General features: G+C 43.1%; 1 protein-coding gene across 1 annotated transcript; it reads right to left on the bottom strand.

Annotated features, from left to right (window-relative positions):
* Nucleotides 1–910: 910 nt before the first annotated feature.
* On the bottom strand, nt 911–21254 carry LOC311492560 (high affinity immunoglobulin gamma Fc receptor I-like; the record flags this gene model as incomplete). The annotated part of the gene is made up of 8 exons (XM_084550853.1): nt 911–918; nt 1678–1734; nt 1984–2142; nt 13274–13519; nt 20000–20245; nt 20326–20583; nt 20762–20803; nt 21233–21254. The coding sequence occupies 8 exons, from the start codon at nt 21252–21254 to the stop codon at nt 911–913; spliced, it is 1038 nt and encodes a 345-aa protein (XP_084406979.1).
* Between the last annotated feature and the right edge of the window lie 48 nt (nt 21255–21302).

The raw sequence follows: 21302 nt of genomic DNA, 5'->3' as shown, positions 1-21302 counted from the left end.
ACAGGTACTTCCACAGTAACTGGCCAGACAAACTGTTAAGGGATACACATACACAGAGTAATGAGGTGAAACTAATAGTGGAGGAGCAAGCAAACCACAGACAAGGAAGAAGAGTTGACAAGACACAGGTGGTGAAATACAACCACCAGAAATAAAACAGGAAGTGAGGTCAAGGAATGACCTTTTTGTTGACTGAGGCTGGAACATCTTCAAACTACTGATTACCCAGGAAATTCTACAGGAGAACATTCATAGTAATGGATCTGTCTCTGACTGAAGATCGACTGATTGAACTTTCAAAAGACATAACCCTCAATACCATTGTCAGTGTGTACGTGACTGTACCACAGGTTTTCATGATGACGTGTGTGAATTTCACTCATAAAACCGAGGAACGTTCTGCTGTAGTTATAATTATCATGACACGTGATAAAACGCTGACATTTTGTGCCACAGAACAAACTCAGACGCTCTGATGCGTAGGACATGACTTTTATTCTCATCTGTGAAACACAAGAAACTCTCGTCACATTGCTGACCACGAACCTAGAAAAGTAATGTAACAACTTCAGATATGCAGCTAACCGCGGAGCATTCAGAAACAGCAACAGCAGCAGCAGTGCTCATCTGGTGAGCAACTGTATGAACAGACTAAGCTGATGGAACAAGTTGGTTAAACTGCCTGATGAAAATAAACTGAAACTTCTCTGATGTGTTGGTTAAAGCGCACACGCTGTCAAACTCCACATGTTTGTTTTTGCACAGAAACTATTTTAAATTTGTAACACAGCAAACAGACTTGAGGTCAAAAGATTTTTTTTCTTCTACAATAACAACAACAATACTGGCCCTAACTGGGTCACTTCCTGGTTTTCATGTAGATCATGAAGCTCCTCTTTTCAGTCAGCGCTTAGCAACCTGTAACACATAGGACACAGAAGACAAATATCAAGGAAGTTGTAGATTATAGAAAGAAAAGCAGTCGTTGCAAAAATCTGCTGAGTTGCTTTTTGACTTTTCTTTCAGCAACTATGAGTGGACAACAAGAATGTGCTCATAGAAAGACAACTGTGTAGCAACAGGGAGATAAAAGACTGTATTTGACTCACATCCTGAATTGCAGAATAGCAGACGTCATTGTCAACGGGGTCTTGGGCAGGTGAGGGAACGCTGGACTCTGCTGCTTTGAAGAAAAATTAAATATTCCTTACTACTGTGTCTTTTCAATTGCACAGACACTGGGATTCACAATGTTATGGATAAGCTAACCACCCCCGGGCTCCAGTTAACATCCAGCGTTTGACTTGAATTTCAATAAGCTTATTTCCCAAAGTGTTGTGGAGTCTCTAACTTTGGCTTTTTCCACATTTTGAATTATGAACAGTGAATTTGGGTAAATAAATTACATAAAGTTGTTAGCTGAAGTTAACACCAGCACCACCATGTCAAACAATGTAAATGCTGAGAAGCATGTGAGCTGTGGTCTGGACCAAAAAATATAAAGTTAGAGGAAATACCTTTCTTCTTCCTGTTCTTTGTTACATTAGCATATATTGCTTGGCTTGCTTCAGCTGCACTGGCCTGTACAGAGACTGGAAAAAAAAAAAACAGTAAATATATATATATATATTTAATATCCTTTCTGATAAATACTTAATCTCTTAACATTAAACCTACCTGTCTGATACTCTGATGAGCCTGAATCAGGCACTGCCTGCGAGTGTGAACAAATATCTGTAAAAAAAGAAGATATTTTGAACATGGTGGTGGAACTTAAGTAACATGAGAACTGATTTTCTAAGTAACAAGAGTCACACATGAGGGAAGCTCATTTAATAATGTGCATTTATAATGTGAAAAACTTTGGTCCTAGCACCCAACCCTGAGGAACTCTTCCGTGATTTTTGTGTATGAGGAAGAATCGTGTTGTGACAAAGGAAAACCAGTGAGCGCATTGAGTAAAGTTCACTATGTGTACTTCACCTCTGGCACAGGGAAATCTGCCGAAGCAAAGTAGTCCAACAACCAACAAGAGAAGCATCAACAAGACGGACAGGATGATCCATTGTGTGCTTACGGAGGAAGAGGAAGCTGGGTTAAAGCCTTTGTGATCTTCTGTATTGATGGTAGGAAAAGCTGAAACTTAAGGGGATGGGAATAGTTTGAGGGTGTAAACACATACGTCATCAATACTTTGTGAATCTTATTTTTAAAAAACCTACATGTCTCGCGTCCAACAGACAGCCAGCTCTGTGGTGATTCTCCAACTCCAGAGATGTGACATTTGTAGAGTCCTTGATCAAACATGGAGACTGTTTTGATGCTTAGATTTCCAGTGGAGCTTGTCCACTTGTGGACTCCATCTTGATAGAAATCAGCTGCGATGTTGGAGGAAGATATTTTGGTTCTGCAGCTCAGCGTCACATCTTCTCCCTCCATCACAGGATGAGTAGGACTCTCCAGGATCACAGAACCAGCTGAAGTACATGATCATGTTTAATTTATCTTGAAATCACATTGACATAATCACAAAATATCACTGCAAACATACAAGCAACATTGATGTTGATGATGTTTCTTCTATCTCCTCCTTCCTCACACCAATACTTTCCAGAATCCTCTGCATAGACACTTTCAATGGTGCAGTTAGGTCCTCTTGATGTTCTGTCATTAGTGGTGCAACATGAGGGCTTCCCTCCATTCAATTTATATTCAGCATCACAGTAAAAGACTCCCTCACAGTAAAAAGTGACCGACTCATATTCAAAGAACTGCACTCTGTTTGGAGAGATATGAAGAAAAGCTGCATCTGAGACAAAGAAAAACAGAGAAATTGAGTTTAGACATTTACTCCTGGGAACTGCTGGACGACGTCTACAACATTTAAAAGTAGAAAAGTAATAGAGGAACTCCTGTGATGATTAAACACACCAGTCTCAAGATATTTTTGCCTCTTTTCTACAACTGCTCAACAAAACATCTACTCACCAACTTCCTGATCCTGTGCCCACAGCAGGATCATCGCAGTCACTGAATATGCAAAGAAAATAGACGAATCAATAAAAGTTTTGTCGTCTCCTACAGCTGCTCATGATGTTCAGCATATTTACTATTAAATGTCGTAGCTGGTGAAGAATAATACTTAAGTTAAAAGTTTTAAATTTAAGTTCACTCACTAAATAACTTTCAGTCTTTCACATCCATGAGTTTTAATTGTAAATAAAGTCTTAATCATTAAGTTTTAACGTGGAAAGGAGCCAGTACTCACATAGTGAGATGGAGGAAGCTCTGACCTCCATGTTGTCTTGCTGCTGACTGACTGAACATCAGACTGAAGTATGAAGTGAGACAGAGAGGGGGCTGGGTTTATGTGAAAGCTCAGCCCAGGGGCCCACATACTTCAGTGCATAGGTGAGGACTTCAAGTTTCTGATATGAAAAAACCGAATAGGCCTCACCTGAAAACCTATTAGATCCCATTTATACCTCATATGGGCATTCATAGGTTTGGCCACTGTGGAAACTGTGGACAAACTGACTTTTAAATATACTGCATCCCGGTTGGGTCCTGCCTATGGCATAGTAAGATCCTTGTTGAAGGAAGAAGTGGGACATATGTGGGTCTTATTTTAATTCCCCAGATAGCCACCATTTAAAGCCCAGTTAGATTCCATGTATACTTCATATGGGCATTCATGGGTAGGGCAACTCTGGAAAGTGCGGAAAAACTCACTTGTAGCCCACTCGTGGCCGTGTTGTGTCATGCCTCTGACCTAGTGAGATCCTTGTTAAAGTAATAGATTGGGTTGACATGGGCCTCATTTAAATTTTCCAGATAGCCGCCATCGAAAGACCAATTACATCCCTTCTATGCCCCATATGGACATTCACAGATTGGGCAACTATGGAAAGTGCCGACAAGTCACGGCCACGTCCAGTGATCAAGGTCTTCATGTTTGAAATAGCTCCACCCAAGGTTCTCTTGGACCGTCCTCCGTTCACTTTAGCAGCTTGTGTGGTCAGAATTGGGGAAGAATTGATCTCATTGATGATCCACACATCGGCGGTGTGTCGATTTCAAGGACAGACTCGCTAATTAAAGGAGTGGTCTCCTCTCTTCACCAAATAGCCCTACAACCAGACTTCATGCCACCAAATCTCTGGCATATAGTTTAGGTCTCCAGCAAGACAGAATGGTAACTATTCATCATTAGAAGTGGTTTAATTAAACCTCACCACAAGGGCCCGGGCTTTTGAGTTGCTACTTGTCATGGTTTTGTGAATAGTTTTCGTGGGGTTGTGTTTCCTTTTTTATTTTGTTAAGTTCTTAGTTTCCTGTCTTGTGTTACTCCCAGTGTTTTCCCCTTTGATTGATTCATTGATTTCTCTTTGTGTGATCCACACTGATTTGTTTCACCTGTGTCTTGTCGCCCCTCTGTCCCCTTTGTGTATATATAGCCTTGCCTTCCCCTTTGTTCTCTGTTACGTCGTACCTGTCCACATACTTGTTAGTTAGGAATTCTATCCGTCTCTGCAGCGCTTTTTGTTTTGTCTTGATTTTTTATTAAATATATTTTTGTGTCAACTCCTGCCTCTGCCCACTCTGTCCTGCATTTGGGTCGTACCTCTTGACACTACTAAGTTTGGCACAAGGTGTAGCGGGGGAGAAAGGGAGGAAACAAAAAGAGCTTTAATGAATATTTTTATAATGGAGAGGACGGCACAGTGGTGAGGTGGTTAGCACTGATTCCTCACAGCAAGAAGGTCCTGGGTTTGAATCCATGGGCCGTCTGGGTCTTTCTGTGTGGAGTTTGAATGTTCTCCCTGTGTCTGCGTGGGTTCTCTCCAGGTACTCCAGCTTCCTCCCACCGTCCAAAGACATACCCGTTAGTTTAATTGTTGATTTTAAATTGGCCGTAGGTGTGAGTGTCTCTCTGTGTTAGCCCTGTGATGGGCTGGCGACCTGTCCAGGGTATACCCTGCCTCTCGCCCGATGACAGCTGGGATAGGCTGCAGCAGACCCCACGACCCTTAACAGGAATAAGTGGTTAGAAGATGAATGAATGAATGTATAACAGAGAACAGCAGGCACTGTAGTGACATGGCAGGAAGTCCTTTAGCTAAAGTCCAACAAAAGGTCCAGTCTATCGTTTGATGGATTCATGGTCAATGCAGCACAAGAAGCAAAGGAACACAGGGAATAACAGGAGAGCACAACAGGTACTTCCACAGTAACTGCCAGACAAACTGACAATGCACAATGGGATGCACATACACAGAGTAATGAGGTGAAACTAATAATGGAGGATCAAGCAAACCAAAGACAAGGAAGAAGAGTTGACAAGACACAGGTGAGGTGTTTTGGTGGTGAAGTACAACCACCAGAAACAGGAAGTGAGGTCAAGGAATTACCTTTTCATTGACTGAGGCTGTAGCATCTTCAAACTACTGATGACCCAAGAAATTCTAAAGAAGAAAATTCATAGTAACGGATCCGTCTCTGACTGAAGATCGACTGATTGCGCTTTGAAAAGACATAACCCTCAAGACCACTGTCGGTGTTAACACAGGTTGTTTCATGGTGACGTGCATGAATTTCACTCATAAAACCAAGGAACGTTCTGCTGTAGTTATAATTATCATGACACGTGAGAATCAAACTCAAACAGACACTCTGACATGTAAGACATGACTTTTATTCTCATTGGTGAAACACAACAAACTCTCGTCTTGTTGCTGACCTCAAACCTAAAAAAGCAATGCAACAACGTCAGATACGCAGCTAACTGCGCGCGTTTAGAAACAGCAGCAGCAGCTACACTCATCTGGTGAGCAACTGTGTGAACAGACTAAGCTGATGGAACAAGTTGGTTTAACTGCCTGACGAAAATAAACCGAAACTTCTCTGATGTGTTGGTTAAAGCGCACACGCTGTCAAACTCCACATGTTTGTTTTTGCACAGAAACTATTTTAAATTTGTAACACAGCAAACAGACCTGAGGTCAAAAGTTTATTTTTTTCTGTTTTAACTTGTTCCATAACAACAACAATACTGGCCCTAACTGTGTCACTTCCTGGTTTTTATGTAGATCATGAAGCTCCTGTTTTCAGTCAGCGCTTAGCAACCTGTAACACATAGGACACAGAAGACAAATATCATGCAAGTTGTAGATTCTAGAAAGAAAAGAAGTCGTTGCAAAAATCTACTATACGAAACAAAGCATTACTTAACATCTCTACCCGTAACCCTCTACCAGGAAATATTCTGAACTTTGCTTAAATTCAATAATCATATTTCCCAAAGTGTCGCAGAGTCTATATGGAGCTTTGGGTTTTTCCACATTTTGAATTCTGATCAGTTGTTGAATTTGGGTAAATGAATAACCTAAAGTTGTTAACACAGCACCTCACTCAATCAGCACCTCAGCGATATATACAGCGATAGGAGGAGGGAGGAAGATCTTCCCCCCTGCAGGGAGCTTATTAAACATCCAGATCCTTCCATCCAGTTCAACATCAAAGAGCCCACTTTGGCAGAGGTGAGGGACACAATCAGAGCTGCACGGACCAGTGCTGTCCCAGGGCCGAGCGGAGTGCCATGCAGAGTGTACAAGCACTGCCCAAGACTCTTGGAGAGGCTGTGGAGACTCTTCAGAGTGATATGGCAGAGGGGGAAGATACCCAAGCAGTGGCGGTATGCTGAAGGTTCTGGATTCCAAAGGAGGAGGATGCAAGTGACATCACACAGTTGCGCACCATCTCCTTACTCAGTGTGGAAGGCAATACCTTTTTTAAGGTTCTTGCTGACCAGCTGACTGAGTTCCTCCTGAGGAACTCTTATATTGACACCACAGTGCAGAATGGCGAAGTTCCAGCCATGCCAGGCTGCTTAGAGCACACACGAGTGGTTACCCAGTTGATCCGGGAGGCAAGGGAAAACCGAGGAGACCTGTCAGTCATTTGGCTTAACCTTGCCAATGCCATCCTGCATAGACTGGTAACAACGGCTTTGACGACTGACCATGTCCCAGAGAAGATCAAAGAACTGATACAGGACTATTACAGCAGTTTTAGTCTTGAGATTCACCTCTGGCACAACAACATCTGCGTGGCATCACCTGGAAAAAGACATCATCACTGGTTGTATGATATCAGTGGTGCTGTTTGCCCTAGCAATGAATTTGCTTGTCAAGGCAGCCAAAGTGGAATGCAGTGGCCCCCTGTCAAGATCAGGCATGCGCCAACCACCAATTCGAGCCTTCATGGACGACCTGACCGCCACATCAACATGAGTGGCAGGGTGTCCCCAGCTCCTCAAAGGACTGGAGAGGCTCATAACATGGACAAGAATGCTGTTCAAGCCAGCGAAGTCGAGGTCCCTGGCCCTGAGAAGATGAGGGTGGAGGACAAGTACCGCTTCCAATTGGACGGAGTCCAAATGCCATCAGTGTCAGAAACGCCAGTAGAAAGCCTGAGTAAGGTCTTCGACGCGACCCTGAAGGACAAGGCATCGGTAGAGGCAACACACAAGGAAATGAAAACCTGGCTATCGCAGTGGACAAGTCAGGACTTCCAGGCAAGTTCAAAGCATGGATTTATCAACATGGTATCCTGCCAAGACTCCTGTGGCCACTGTTGATATATGAAGTCCCAATTTCCACCGTGGAGAGCTTTGAACGTAACATCACCCAGTTCCTGCACAGATGGCTGGGCCTGCCAAGGAGTCTAAGCAGCAATTCCTTTTATGGGCACTCCAACAAGCTACAACTTCCCTTCACTGGCCTGACAGAGGAGTTTAAAGTCATCAGAGCCAGAGAGGTGTTACTTTACAGAGAATCAAAAGACACCAAGGTCTCCTCTGCAGGCGTCATGATGAGGACGGGAAGGAAGTGGCTGGCAAAGGAGGCAGTTGCACGGGCAGAAGCAAGACTGCGGCATGGTGTCTTGGTAGGCACTGTGGCAGTGGGGCGGGCGGGTCTTGGTAGCCACACAAAACCACAGTTTGACAGAGCCCAGGGAAGGAAGAGACATCAGCTGGTGCAGGAAGAGATCCGTGCAGAGGTGGAAGAGAAACGCCGCAGCAGGACAGTGGCCATGCGCCAGCAAGGTGCATGGACGAGTTGGGACCATGCATCTACCTGGAAGATCACTTGGACAGAACTGTGGAAGTCAGAACCAGCTAGACTCAGGAGAGAAACCTCAAGTAGAGCGGATGGCCTCAACCGGGCTGCGAGTTTCAGCTCGTGATTGGCAACTAAAGGTGGGAATGGGGAGAAGCTGAAGTTTCCAGAGCACATTGCTAAGACATCACTCAGGCCAGACTTGGTTTTATCATCTGACTCCACAAAGCAAGTTGTGCTGCTGGAACTTACAGTCCCCTGGGAAGACCGGATGAGCGAGGCCTATGAGCGCAAGAAGGCCAAATACCTGGAGCTAGTGGAAGCATGCAGGGAGAATGTCTGGAGGGCTCGTTGCGAGCGTTTCGAGGTGGGCTGCAGGGGCTTCCCAGGGCAATCTCTGCACCGGGCACTCAGGCTCTTCGGGATCAGAAGGTTGCAGGAAAGGAAAGCCATCAGAACCATCAGTGAGGCCGCGGAAAAAGCCTCAAGGTGGCTGTGGATCAAAAGGGCAGATCCATGGTGTAGCGCTGCTCGGACACAAGTCGGGGACTGATCACCCCTGGCTGGGTCGCCCAGGAGAGGGTCTCTGATGATCTGAGACCCGAAATACCCTATGACCCTGGGTTCATCACTGAGGATGTGTCCGAGCTGCACCATTAGGGTGTATGAAACAACACCAGCACCATCACGTCAAAAAATGTAAATGCTGAGTAGCATGCTAGCTGTGGTGTGGACCAAAAAAATATAAAGTTTGAAGAAATACCTTTCTTCTTCCTGTTTTTTGTTACAGTAGCATACATTGCTTGGCTTGCTTCAGCTGCACTGGCCTGTACAGAGACTGGAAAAACAAAACAATAAATATATATACATATAATATCCTTTCTGCTAGATGTTTAATCTCTTCACATTAAATCTACCTGTCTGATGCTCTGATGAGTCTGAATCACTGAATCACTGAATCTTTCACACCCAGCCAGTGAGTGTGAAAGAAAATCTGTAAAAAATAAAGAAGATATTTTGAACATTGTGGTGGAATTAAGTAACATGAGAACTGATTTTCTAAGTAACAAGAGTCACACAAAAGGGAAGTTCATTTAATAATGTGCATTTATAATGTGAAAAACTTTGGCCCTAGCACTCAACCCTGATGAACTCCTCCGTGACTTATGTGTACATGGAAGAATCGTATTGTGACAAAGTAAAACCAGTGAGCACATTGAGTAAAGTTGACTTTATGTTCTTCACCTTCAGGGAAATCTGCGAAAGCGAAGTAGTCCAACAACCAACAAGAGAAGCATCAACAAGACGGAGACGATGATCCATGGTGTGCTTACGGAGGAAGAGGAGGCAGGATTAGAGTCTTTGTGATCTTCTGTATCAAGCTGAAACTTAAGGAGATGGGAATAGTTTGAGAGTGTAAACACATACGTGACCAATACTTTATGGACCTTATTTTGAAAAAACCTACACGTCTCTCCTCCAACAGCCAGCCAGCTCTGTGGTGATTCTCCAACTCCAGAGATGTGACATTTGTAGAGTCCTTGATCAAACATGGAGACTGTTTTGAGTCTCATATTTCCTGTGGAGTTTCTCCACTTGCAGACTCCATCTTGATAGAAATCAGCTTCGATGTTGGAGGAAGATATTTTGGTTCTGCAGCTCAGAGCAGCTCAGTTGGTCCTCCAGTTTGGTCTGTGTCGATGGTCACTCCCACGTATTTGTAATCCTCAACCCTGAGGGGCAGAGGAGCTGTTCCCTTCCTCCTGGTCTTGTCCAAGTTAAGCAGCAGGTGATTCTTTCCAGCCCACCACACAAGTCTGTCCACCAGCCCTTTATGCTTCTTCTCCTCCCATCCACCACTTATACACCCTACAACTGCAAAGTCTTCAGAAAATGTCTGTAAGTGACATGACTCTGAGTTGTGCTGAAAGTCAGTGGTGTATATGGTGAACAGTAACAGAGAAAGCACAGTGCCCTGTGGGGCTCCTACACCACTCACCACCACATCAGACAGGACATGACCCAAACGAATGAACTGTGGCATGTCTGTCTGGCAGTCAGTGATCCAGGAGACAGTGGACGCACCGACGCCCATCGACTGCAGCTTCTCACCCAGCAACAAGGCTGGATGGCGTTGAAGGCACTGGAGAAATCAAAGGATATGATTCTCATCGAGCCTCCACCACCATCCAGATGGGAGTGAGTCCGCTGCAGCAGATAGATGACAGCGTCATCCATGGCATCCAAACGCGGCTGGTAGGCAAACTGTAGGGAGTATAAAGATGATCTCACCTGCGACATCACATGGGCCAACACCAACCTCTCCAGCATCTTCATCACATGGGATGTAAAGCCAACTGGATGGTAATCACTGAGGGTGGTTGGAGACAACTTCTTGGGCACAGGGACTAGACAGAAGGCAAATTGAAGAGATGCTGGAGAACACCAGACATCTGGCTGGAACAGGTCCTCAGTAGGATAAGGTGGAAGTGCACACAGGAGGCTAAGGATGTCCTGCAGGAGGAGTAGGAGACGTGAGATGTGGGAGTGTTGGAGGAAGTGGGGAGGTGTGGGGGGAGGGGGTAGAGGAGACAGAGGTCTGAGAGCTAAACCTATTGAAGGTGTTCACTCTTTCCATGTTGCCTTCAGACAACCTGCCTCTCCCCCCACAACCCGTGATATCCTTCATTCCTGACCACACCTTGCCAGTGTTCTTCTGCTGAAGTTTGACCTCCAGCTACATCCTGTAGAAGTCTGTACACTCCCTCAGCTTGTCCTGCTGTTAGTGCTGTACCCTCCTTAGCTCCTCCTTGTCTCCAGACCTGAAGGCTCTCCTCTTGTCATTCAGCAGAGTCTTCAGATCACTATTGATCCACTGTTTGTTCTTGGAGAAACAACGAGCAGTCTGGGAGGGCATGACGGCATTATCACAGAATTTCATGTATTCTGTGATGCAGTCAATCATGTTTCTGATGTCCTCCCCATGAGACTGGTACCATTCCTGCACTATATTTCTGACAAAAAGTTCAAGATAAAAAAAACAAAAAAGTGACGAAAAAAAATACAAAAAGATGCACACACTCAGGAGCTGCAGCAACAGGCATCCACATACAACGACGCTGTTTAATGGTGTCCAGAGTAAGGTAAGGTTCATAAAGGTCTCATTCTATACAAAACAGCGATAATTTGTGTACTATCGATAGTACCACCATAAGATCACTAGACGGAGAAAAGGACCATGTATGAAATTAGGGCACAGGGCCCAGATCCTGTCAGGCAAGTCACCATGTGTTGCACAGTTGAAGGATAATCCTGTGAATTAACTCAAATGGACACAACAGGTAATAAAAACAATATTAGTTGACAGTTGTTTTCATAAATGTCTTAAGAAAAAATTCTGCCATGTTGGGTTTGCAAGTTGAAATTTTGGATTTGTACTGAACAAAATTTTGTATTGAACAAAGACATGTACTTAAGTAGTATAAAAACTCCAGTAAAACAAAGTTTACTAAGAACAGTTTCTTGTATTATTCATTCATTCATTCATCTTCTGTACCCGCTTATACCTGTTAAGGGTTGCGGGGACTGCTGGAGCCTATCCCAGCTGTCATCGGGGAAAGAGGCGGGGTCCACTCTGCCAGTTAGCAGTCTATCACAGGGCAAACACAGAGACACATAAAACCATTCACACGCACGCCTACGGCCAATTTAAAATCATCAATTAACTAGCATGTCTTTGGATGGTGGAAGGAAGCCCAAGTACCTGGAGAGAACCCATGCAGACACAGGGAGAACATGCACTGTGCCGCCCTTTTCTTGTATTATATTTGTGCAAAAAAGTTTGTTTGTCAATAAGTCCTGTAGACATTTGACATAATAGCAGTTTAGAAATCAAAAGATTTCTAGCCAATAGTGTGTAAAAACTGAAACGCTTTGCATAAATATAATAACATGTTCATAAGTGTCTCTGCAGTAATGGATACTTGTCAGACTTCTGTCTCCGACCTAGACTCATCTATAAAAGCTTCTTAAGAAATAAAAGGGTCAAATTGATGAAGAATATCATGATTTTCATTTTCTCTTACATTCTTTCTTTTTACATTCATCTTTACCTCACTTCTACCTCTCTCTCATCTGCTGTATACCATACAGTTTTTTTTCTTTAAAATACTCTAGAAAAGATATTGAGAAGAAATTGAAAAACCACCACATTGCAGTAGAGCATGTTAAGTTTATTTTTCTTTAGATTTTACAAAATTGCAAACAGCAGAAGACACCAAATGATGTTGACACACTGTCAGAGCTCACACGTTTCTACAAAGCAGCATCAATTAATAGAAGCGTTCAGACGCTGTGCTTATTTTAAACACCATGTGTCAGAGATATGGCCAGTGTGAAAGGTTTAAAAACCACATTTGCAGACATATTCGACAAGTTTCTCAGCAAGACACTCATTTCCTGATCCAGTTACAGCGTCTAACCCTGTGTCTAGAAGCATAGAAAGCAGCTTGATAGCAGCGGACTTAATTCTAGATGAAATGTGAGAGTAGGTATGATAAAATATTAACTCCACAATCTCAGCGACTAAGCTAGCTTTTATTCTCCTATTGGTTGTCATCCAGGCCATCTTTTTCTTTAATATAACAGAAAGCTCTCTCTTCTGTTGGAGATGAGTCATGTTTTATAGCTCTGACTATCACACAGTGAAGACATCCGAGCAGCAGCAGCAGCAGCGCCACCATGATGATGGTGAACACAGTCCTTAGGATGGGGTGAATGTGACGGCCCTGATCTGAGGAGGGACGATGTTCTGTGAGAGTTTCTGAAGAGAGAAAAGACATTATGAGACAGAAAGTGGTTGTGACTAAATAGAAGTGAAAGACGCAAAGAGCAATCCATTTATCTCTCAAAAGGCCTTGCATCCAACAGGACGATTCCCAGTTATTTGTTTAGTGATTTAACAACAGTGTAGTTCAGATTAAGTCTTCTTACCATTACACTTGCAGTAGGAGGTAAGACTCGTCTCTGCATGAAAACATGGTGCAGGTGACGTTGGGAAAGCTAAAAAAAAAAAAAAAAAAAACATTAACAGGAACTAAGATCACATGTATACACTTTATTCATCCTAAAATCTTACAACTGATGTGTCTCACCTCCAACAGACAGCCAGCTCTGTGGTGATTCTCCAACTCCAGAGATGTGACATTTGTAGAATCCTTGATCAAGCATGGAGACTCTTTTGATCGTCAGATTTCCTGTGGAGTTTCTCCACTTGTGGACTCCATCTTTATAGAAATCAGCTTCAATGTTGGAGGAAGATGTTTTGGTTCTGCAGCTCAGAGTCACATCTTCTCCCTCCATCACAGGATGAGCAGGACTCTCCAGGATCACAGAACCAGCTGAAGAACACGATCATATTGAATTTATCTTGAAATCACGTTGAGATAATGACAAAATATCACTGCCTCACTGCAAACATACAAGTGACATTGATGTTGATGATGTTTCTTCTCTCTCCTCCTTCCTCACACCAATACTTTCCAGAATCATCTCCATAAAGATTTTTAATGGTGCAGTTAGGTCCTCTTGATGTTCTGTTATTAGTGGTGCAACACGAGGGCTTCCCTCCAGTCGATTTATGTTCAGCATCACAGTAAAAGACTCCCTCACAGTAAAAAGTGACCGACTCATATTCAAAGAACTGCAGTCTGTTTGGAGAGATATGAAGAAAAGCTGCATCTGAGACAAAGAAAAACAGAGAAATTGAGTTTAGACATTTACTCCTGTGAACTGCTGGACGACGTCTACAACATTTGAAAGTAGAAAAGTAATAGAGGAACTGCTGTGATGATTAAACACACCAGTCTCAAGATATTTTTGTCTCTTTTCTACAAGTGCCCATTAAAACATCTACTCACCAACTTCCTGATCCTGTGCACACAGCAGGATCATCACAGTCACTGAAGACGCAAAGAAAATAGACGAATCAAGAGAAGTTTTGTCGTCTCCTACAGCTGCTCACAATATTTAACATATTCACTATTAAATGTCGTAGCTGGTGACGAATAATACTTGAGTTAAAAGTGTTAAATTTAAGTTCACTCACTAAATAACGTTCAAAGACTTTCACATGGATGAGCTTTTAAATTGTAAATAAAGTCTTTATCATTAACTTTTAATGTGGAAAGGAGCCAGTACTCACACAATGCAATCCAGAACGCTCTGACCTCCATGTTGTCTTGCTGCTGACTAACTGAACATCAGACTGAAGTGGAAAGTGAGAAGCGGTCTCTTCCTGTGTGACTGTAGAGAAGCAGAGGTGGTGGAAATAGCCTAAACATCAGTGGGTGGTGCTAAGGGCGATGGCAGAGCGAATCTGTGCTCAGTGTAAATTTGACGTTTCCTGTCCTACATGTTGGTTTGTGGTTTATTAGCAGTTTCACATATACTTATTGGCACAAAGTCTAAAGTACAGCTGAGACTGAGAGGAAAGTCATCTTAAAAACAGTGCACACATTTAACCATTGTGTCCCTAGAGTGCTGGAGGTGAAACACGCCTAAAAAGACAAAATTTAAAATGTCTTCTAGATTAGATACTAGAAAACCCCCTGATAGCAATGATATCATTCTGAACTCATTCAGCAACCCCTTGACTAGAAGTGAGTAAAAATAAAAAGCCAAAGTAACCACATTTAGTTTTTACCTCTTGAAAGGGAATCTGGAAACAAAATATTACTGATACCCACTACAGGAGCCAACGAACACACAATTCAACCTTTGGTCAAATTATCTAGATAGATAGATTTACAGTTATACATAGTACAATGCACAGTGAAATGTATTTTTGTACCTGCAGCCAGTAGTATAAAAGTATAAGTATAAATGTAAAACTGAGAAAAATAAAATAAAATATAGACTGTAAACTTGAAATGTAAACTTAGAGGGGTAGCTCTTTTGTATGGGCTGTGGGGGGACAAAGTCATGTCTGGTTCAATTTCCCATCCAGGTGGTGATGCTCCCACACAAGATGTTCTTGATGGTGCAGGTGTAAAAGTTCCTGAGCACCTTGAGAGGGAGCTTAAAGTCTCTGAGGCATCTGAGGAGATAGAGACACTGTCTGGCCTTCTTCACCATGGTGTTCAGGCGATGAGTCCATGACAGGTCTTGTGAGATGGTCACTCCCAGGTATCTGAAAGTGTCCATTCTTTCCACCTCACTATCAGTTCCTTTGACTTAGAGGCCAGTCTGGAGGGGACTAAGGGCCCGTCCACACGGAGACGCTTTTTGGTTTAAACGCAGATGTTTTGCATCGTTTTGGCCAATCGTCCACACGAATCCTGTAAACGCATCGCCCTAAAACGCACTTTTCTGAAACCTGGTCCCAGGGTGGAAAAATTCGCAACGTAGCTCTTGCGTGTTCGTGTGGACGGCGAAAATGGAGGAGTGCGTTTCGATGATGTCATCGCCACACCCCTCGAGCAGCGTTCCACCTCCCGCGAGACGTCTCATAACAACATCAACAACAATGGCAGACTACATGCTCGTGTTCCTGCTGGAGATTAGGGTTTACTAGGGCAAAATATCATGCTCCTGTGCCACCACGCTGAGCAAAAAAGGCTGATGGACAACCACATAAGCAACATTTTGTAAACAGCGCTCAAGCTTTATGTGCATGCTCCCCCTCTTCCTCTCCATTTTTGGTGAATTTCTGAAACTGAAACAGCGCCACCTATAGGCCTGGAATATGAAGTAGCGTTTTCAGTCGTGTTTAAACAGATCCGTGTGGACGCGGATATTCTTGAAACGATGCCAGGGAAAACGGAGAGGGAAAAGATTGTTTTGATACGTGTGGACGGGGCCTAAGGTATTAAATGCTGAGCTGCAGTCAACAAACAGCACTCTCACATAGTTTCCCTTACCAGTGTCCACATGGGAGAGGGTCTTGTGGAGGCGGAAGTTTATGGCGTCATCTGTGGATCTGTCCCACAGGTATGCGAAGTGTAGTGGATCCAGGGTGGTGGGCAGTGTGGAGGTGATGAAATGCTTTGAGAGAATGATCAAGACATACAAATGTGAGGGCTATGGGCCTGAATCTGGATGGAGATTGAAGAGATGTTGGAGAACACCAGGCATCTGGCTGACACAGGTTCCTAGTATCCAGGGGGTTAATGCCATCAGGGCTGTCTCACCCTGCAGTGGATCCCTATTATTTGCCGAGGGGCTTCATGTAAGGAGGTGGACACAGGAGGCTGAGGAGGCCCTGCAGGAGGATTATGAGACGTGAGATGTGGGAGTATTGGAGGCAGTGAGAAGGTGTGGGGGCATGTGGTAGAGGAGACTGAGGTCTGAGAGCTAAACCTATTGAAGAAGGTGTTCACTCTATCCATGTTGCCTTCAGACAACCTGCCTCTCCCCCCACAGCCCGTGATATCCTTCATTCCTGACCACACCTTGCCAATGTTCTTCTGCTGAAGTTTGATCTCTAGCTACCTCCTGTAGAAGTCTTTACACTACCTCAGCTTGTCCTTACCTTACTCTGGACGGACACAACAGGTAATAAAAACAATATTAGTTGACAGTTGTTTTCATGAATGTGTTGGGCCTACAGAGCCTGAGTGAGGCCTGTTGTACCCCATAAAGCCTGGCAGCCACGCCAGAGGGGCCAGATGAGAACAATGGGAGTCCTAAAGGGACTCCGTTTCCCATCAGGCCTAGCGGTTTTATTGCCAGGTACAATATCCGGCAGAGTCGACTCACTGACTCTGATTGGCAGAGAGCCCTCAGAACTCCCGCAGAGTTCTATGATGTCAAATTGGATATAAATAACCCCGCAGACTCTGAACACATTGCTTCCCATTGTAACTTCGTTACCTTGGAGGTGCAAACGTAACTTTACGCCTAAAGACCACGCCATCTTCATCTCGCTGAACGAGACTAAGATTCCTGTCTTCTATCTACGCTCATCCTGAGCTATCATCCGGATTTCCCGAGGACGCCGCCACTGCGATCCCTCGTTGCCTGCAGAAGGAAGAACTAGATTCTTCATCAAGTCGACTCCGCTGAGTTCCCCTGCGCCACCGCCGAGGATCAGCTGCCGTTTGTCCGCCAGTGATGCGCACAACAGACCCGTCGTATTCGAGCCGCACGGAGCTGAATCGCAAACGACGCCAAGGACACACGCTATCCGCTCCCCTATCACCGACCAAGTAAGAGTTTAATGTCTGGGCAGAGTCAGGATTTTATCTTTATTTTTATTTGTATTTCGTGTGATCCCCTTTTATTTGGTGTGTGTTTACGGACCGCGAGTCTGTCAGTGTTATTGTTATCATGTAACCTCCAGTCGCGCTCAGCGCAAGTGTGTGAGCCGGCGTGCTCCTTTGTTCTCGTGTGTGAAATGATTGATTGCTTCGTATCTGTCCGTGTCTCTCTATTCCGGTCAGATAAAAGACAATCATCGTGACCCTCACGAGATCGGTTTGGTAAACTTTGCCTTTCTCTCCTCCCTTGGAGCTTTCTGCTAACCACACACACACACACACACATATACACACCGAGATACATGTGTACCCTCCCGGTTCTTAATAGTCAAAGAGAGCTAGATTACCCAGCGGTAAAATCTCCCTCTCTTTTTGAGCTATAAAGTGAGTTGCCGGCTGATCAGCACGCCATCAGCCACACCATTTTGAATTGTCCCCCATTTTCTAGGGTAAGGATCATTGGTGACGTAAACCCACTCGTGGGCGGAGTCAGCCATCTTGCCTCTCCCCTTTCTCCTTCTCCTTTCTTACATCATCACGCTCTTCCCCCTTTTCCCATCCTCATTCACATACACACGCACACACATACCTGCATCTCCGTGTTGGAATGTTATGACGATTACGAGTAGTTTGTAGGGTACATCAAGTGGATTTGATATTGTTAATTATTGATTAACCTTTATTGTTATAAACCTCATTGTACTTAAAGTTAAGCTAGACCTAGTGATTATTGTGTGTTTACATTGTGTCAAGCTGGTTGAGAGAGTCTGTGTTTGGATTTCATAACTTCAATATTTGCGATTTGAGACTGTATCGCATTTGGTTAAGGTTCCCTGTAAGCAGGGTGGTGCCGCGTACTATTAATTTTGATTAATACTAATTTAATTTGATTTAATAATTCATAATTATTAATAACAATTATTTATTATCTAATTTTAACCAAATTCGCATAACCAATCCCTACAAATGTCTCAAGAACAAAATCTGCCATGTTGACTTAGCAAGTCAAAGTTTTGGTGTTTTCTCGGTTAGCTGAGGCTAGCTGTTTAGCTCCAGTTATGTGATACTTTGTGTCAATGGAAAGAGTAGCTTCTCTAGTTTCAAATGACACTGTTCTGAATAAGTCAAACTAAATGACATCATGATTTTTAGTGAGTTGTTTGCACGAGTAACACAGGCAGCTTGTATTGAACAAAGACATGTACCGAAGTAGTATATAAACTATATATATAAACAAAGTTTGCTGAAATCAATTTCTTGTATATATTCTATTTATGCAAATGATTTTGATTGTACAAACTCTTAAGTCAATAAGTCCTGTAGACATTTGACATAACAGCAGTTTATAAATCAAAAGATTTTTTGCCAAGAATACATGAAAACTTAAACGCTTTGCATAAATATAATAACATGTTCACAAGTGTCTCTGCAGTAATGGAGACTTGTCAGACTTCCGTCTTCAGTCTAGACTCATCTATAAAAGCTTCTTCTGAAATAAAAGGGATAAATGGATTAAGAATATCATGATTTTCATTTTCTCTTACATCCTTTCTTTTTACATCTGTCTTTACCTTACTTCTGCCTTACTCTCTAATCTGCTGTATACCATACAGGTTAATATGTTTTTTAAAATACTCTAGAAAAGATATTGAGAAGAAAATGAAAAATCACCACATTAAAGAACAGCATGTTAATGCATTTCTAAGTTTATTTTTCTTTAGATTTTACAAAATTGCTAACAGAGGAAGACACCAAATGGTGTTGACACACTGTGACAGTTCACACGTTTCTACAAACCAGTATGAATTAATAGAAGCGCTCAGACGCTGTGCTTATTTTAAACATCATGTGTCAGACTTATGGCCAGTGTGAAAGGTTTAAAAACCACATTTGCAGACACGTAAGACAAGTTTCTCAGCAAGACGCTCATTTCCTGATCCAGTTACAGCGTCTAACCCTGTGTCTAGAAGCATAGAAAGCAGCCTGATAGCAGCGGGCTTAATTCTAGATGAAATGTGAGAGTAGGTATGATAAAATATTAACTTCATGATCTCAGCGACTAAGCTACCTTTTATTCTCCTATTGGTTGTCATCCTGGCCATCTTTTTCTTTAATATAACAGAAAGCTCTCTATTCTGTTGGAGATGAGTCATGCTTTATAACTCTGACTATCACACAGTGAAGACATCCGAGCAGCAGCAGCAGCAGCGCCACCATGATGACGGTGAACACGGTCCTTAGGATGGGGTAAATGTGACGGCCCTGATCTGAGGAGGGACGATGTTCTGTGGGAGTTTCTGAAGAGAGACAAGACATTATGAGACAGAAAGTGGTTGTGACTAAATAGAAGTGAAAAAAGCAAAGAGCAATCCATTTATCTCTCAAAAGGCCTTGCATCCAACAGGACGGTTCCCAGTTATTTGTTTAGTTATTTAACAATTAGACAGTGTAGTTCAGATTAAGTCTTCTTACCATTACACTTGCAGGAGGAGGTAAGACTTGTCTCTGCATGAAAACATGGTGCAAGTGACGATGGGAAAGCTAAAAAAAAAAAAACATTAACAGGAACTAAGATCACATGTATACACTTCATCTTAAAATCTTACAACTGATGTGTCTCACCTTCAACAGACAGCCAGCTCTGTGGTGATTCTCCAACTCCAGAGATGTGACATTTGTAGAGTCCTTGATCATGCATGGAGACTCTTTTGATGGTCAGATTTCCTGTGGAGCTTCTCCACTTGCGGACTCCATCTTTATAGAAATCAGTTGTGATGTTGGAGGAAGATATTTTGGTTCTGCATCTCAGAGTCACATCTTCTCCCTCCATCACAGGATGAGCAGGACTCTCCAGGATCACAGAACCAGCTGAAGAACACGACCATATTTAATTTATCTTGAAATCACGTTGATAATCACAAAATATCACTGCCTCACTGCAAACATACAAGTGACTTTGATGTTGATGATGTTTCTTCTCTGTCCTCCTTCCTCACACCAGTACTTTCCAGTGTCATATTGATAAAGAGGTTTAATGGTGCAGTTAGGTCCTCTTGATGTTCTGTTATTAGTGGTGCAGCACGAGGGCGTCTCCCCTGTCGACTTATGTTCAACATCACAGTAAAAGACTCCCTCACAGTACAAAGTGACTGGCTCATATTCAAAGAACTGCAGTCTGTTTGGAGAGATACGAAGAAAAGCTGCATCTGAGACAAAGAAAAACAGAGAAATTTAGTTTAGACATTTACTCCTGTGAACTGCTGGACGTCGTCTACAACATTTAAAAGTAGAAAAGTAATAAAGTAACTCCTGTGATGATTAAACACACCAATCTCAAAATATTTTTGCCTCTTTTCTACAACTGCCCAAAACACATCTACTCACCAACTTCCTGATCCTGTGCACACAGCAGGATCATCACAGTCACTGAAGACGCAAAGAAAATAGACAAGTCAATAAAAGTTTTGTCGTCTCCTACAGCTGCTCACGATGTTCAGCATATTTACTATTAAATGCCGTAGCTGGTGAAGAATAATACTTAAGTTAAAAGTGTTAAATGTAAGTTCACTCACTAAGTAACTTTCAGTCTTTCACATCTATGAGTTTTTTAATTGTAAATAAAGTCTTAATCATTAAGTTTTAATCTGGAAAGGAGCCAGTACTCACACAGTGCGATGCAGAAAGCTCTGACCTCCATGTTGTCTTGCCGCTGACTGACTGAATATCAGACTGAAGTGTGAAGGGAGAAGAAGAGGGGGCTGGGTTTATGTGAAAGCTCAGCCCATTGGCCCTGATACTTCAGTGCATAGGTGAGGACTTCAAGTTTCTGATATGAAAAAACCAAATAGGCCTCACCTGAAAACCTGTTAGACCCCATTTATACCTCATATGGGCATTCATAGGTTTGGCCACTGTGGAAACTGCG

This window comes from Chelon labrosus (genome assembly GCF_963514085.1).
Source record: "Chelon labrosus genome assembly, chromosome: 1".
In the NCBI taxonomy this organism is placed as follows: domain Eukaryota; kingdom Metazoa; phylum Chordata; class Actinopteri; order Mugiliformes; family Mugilidae; genus Chelon; species Chelon labrosus.
This window is presented reverse-complemented; position numbering and strand designations above follow the sequence as displayed.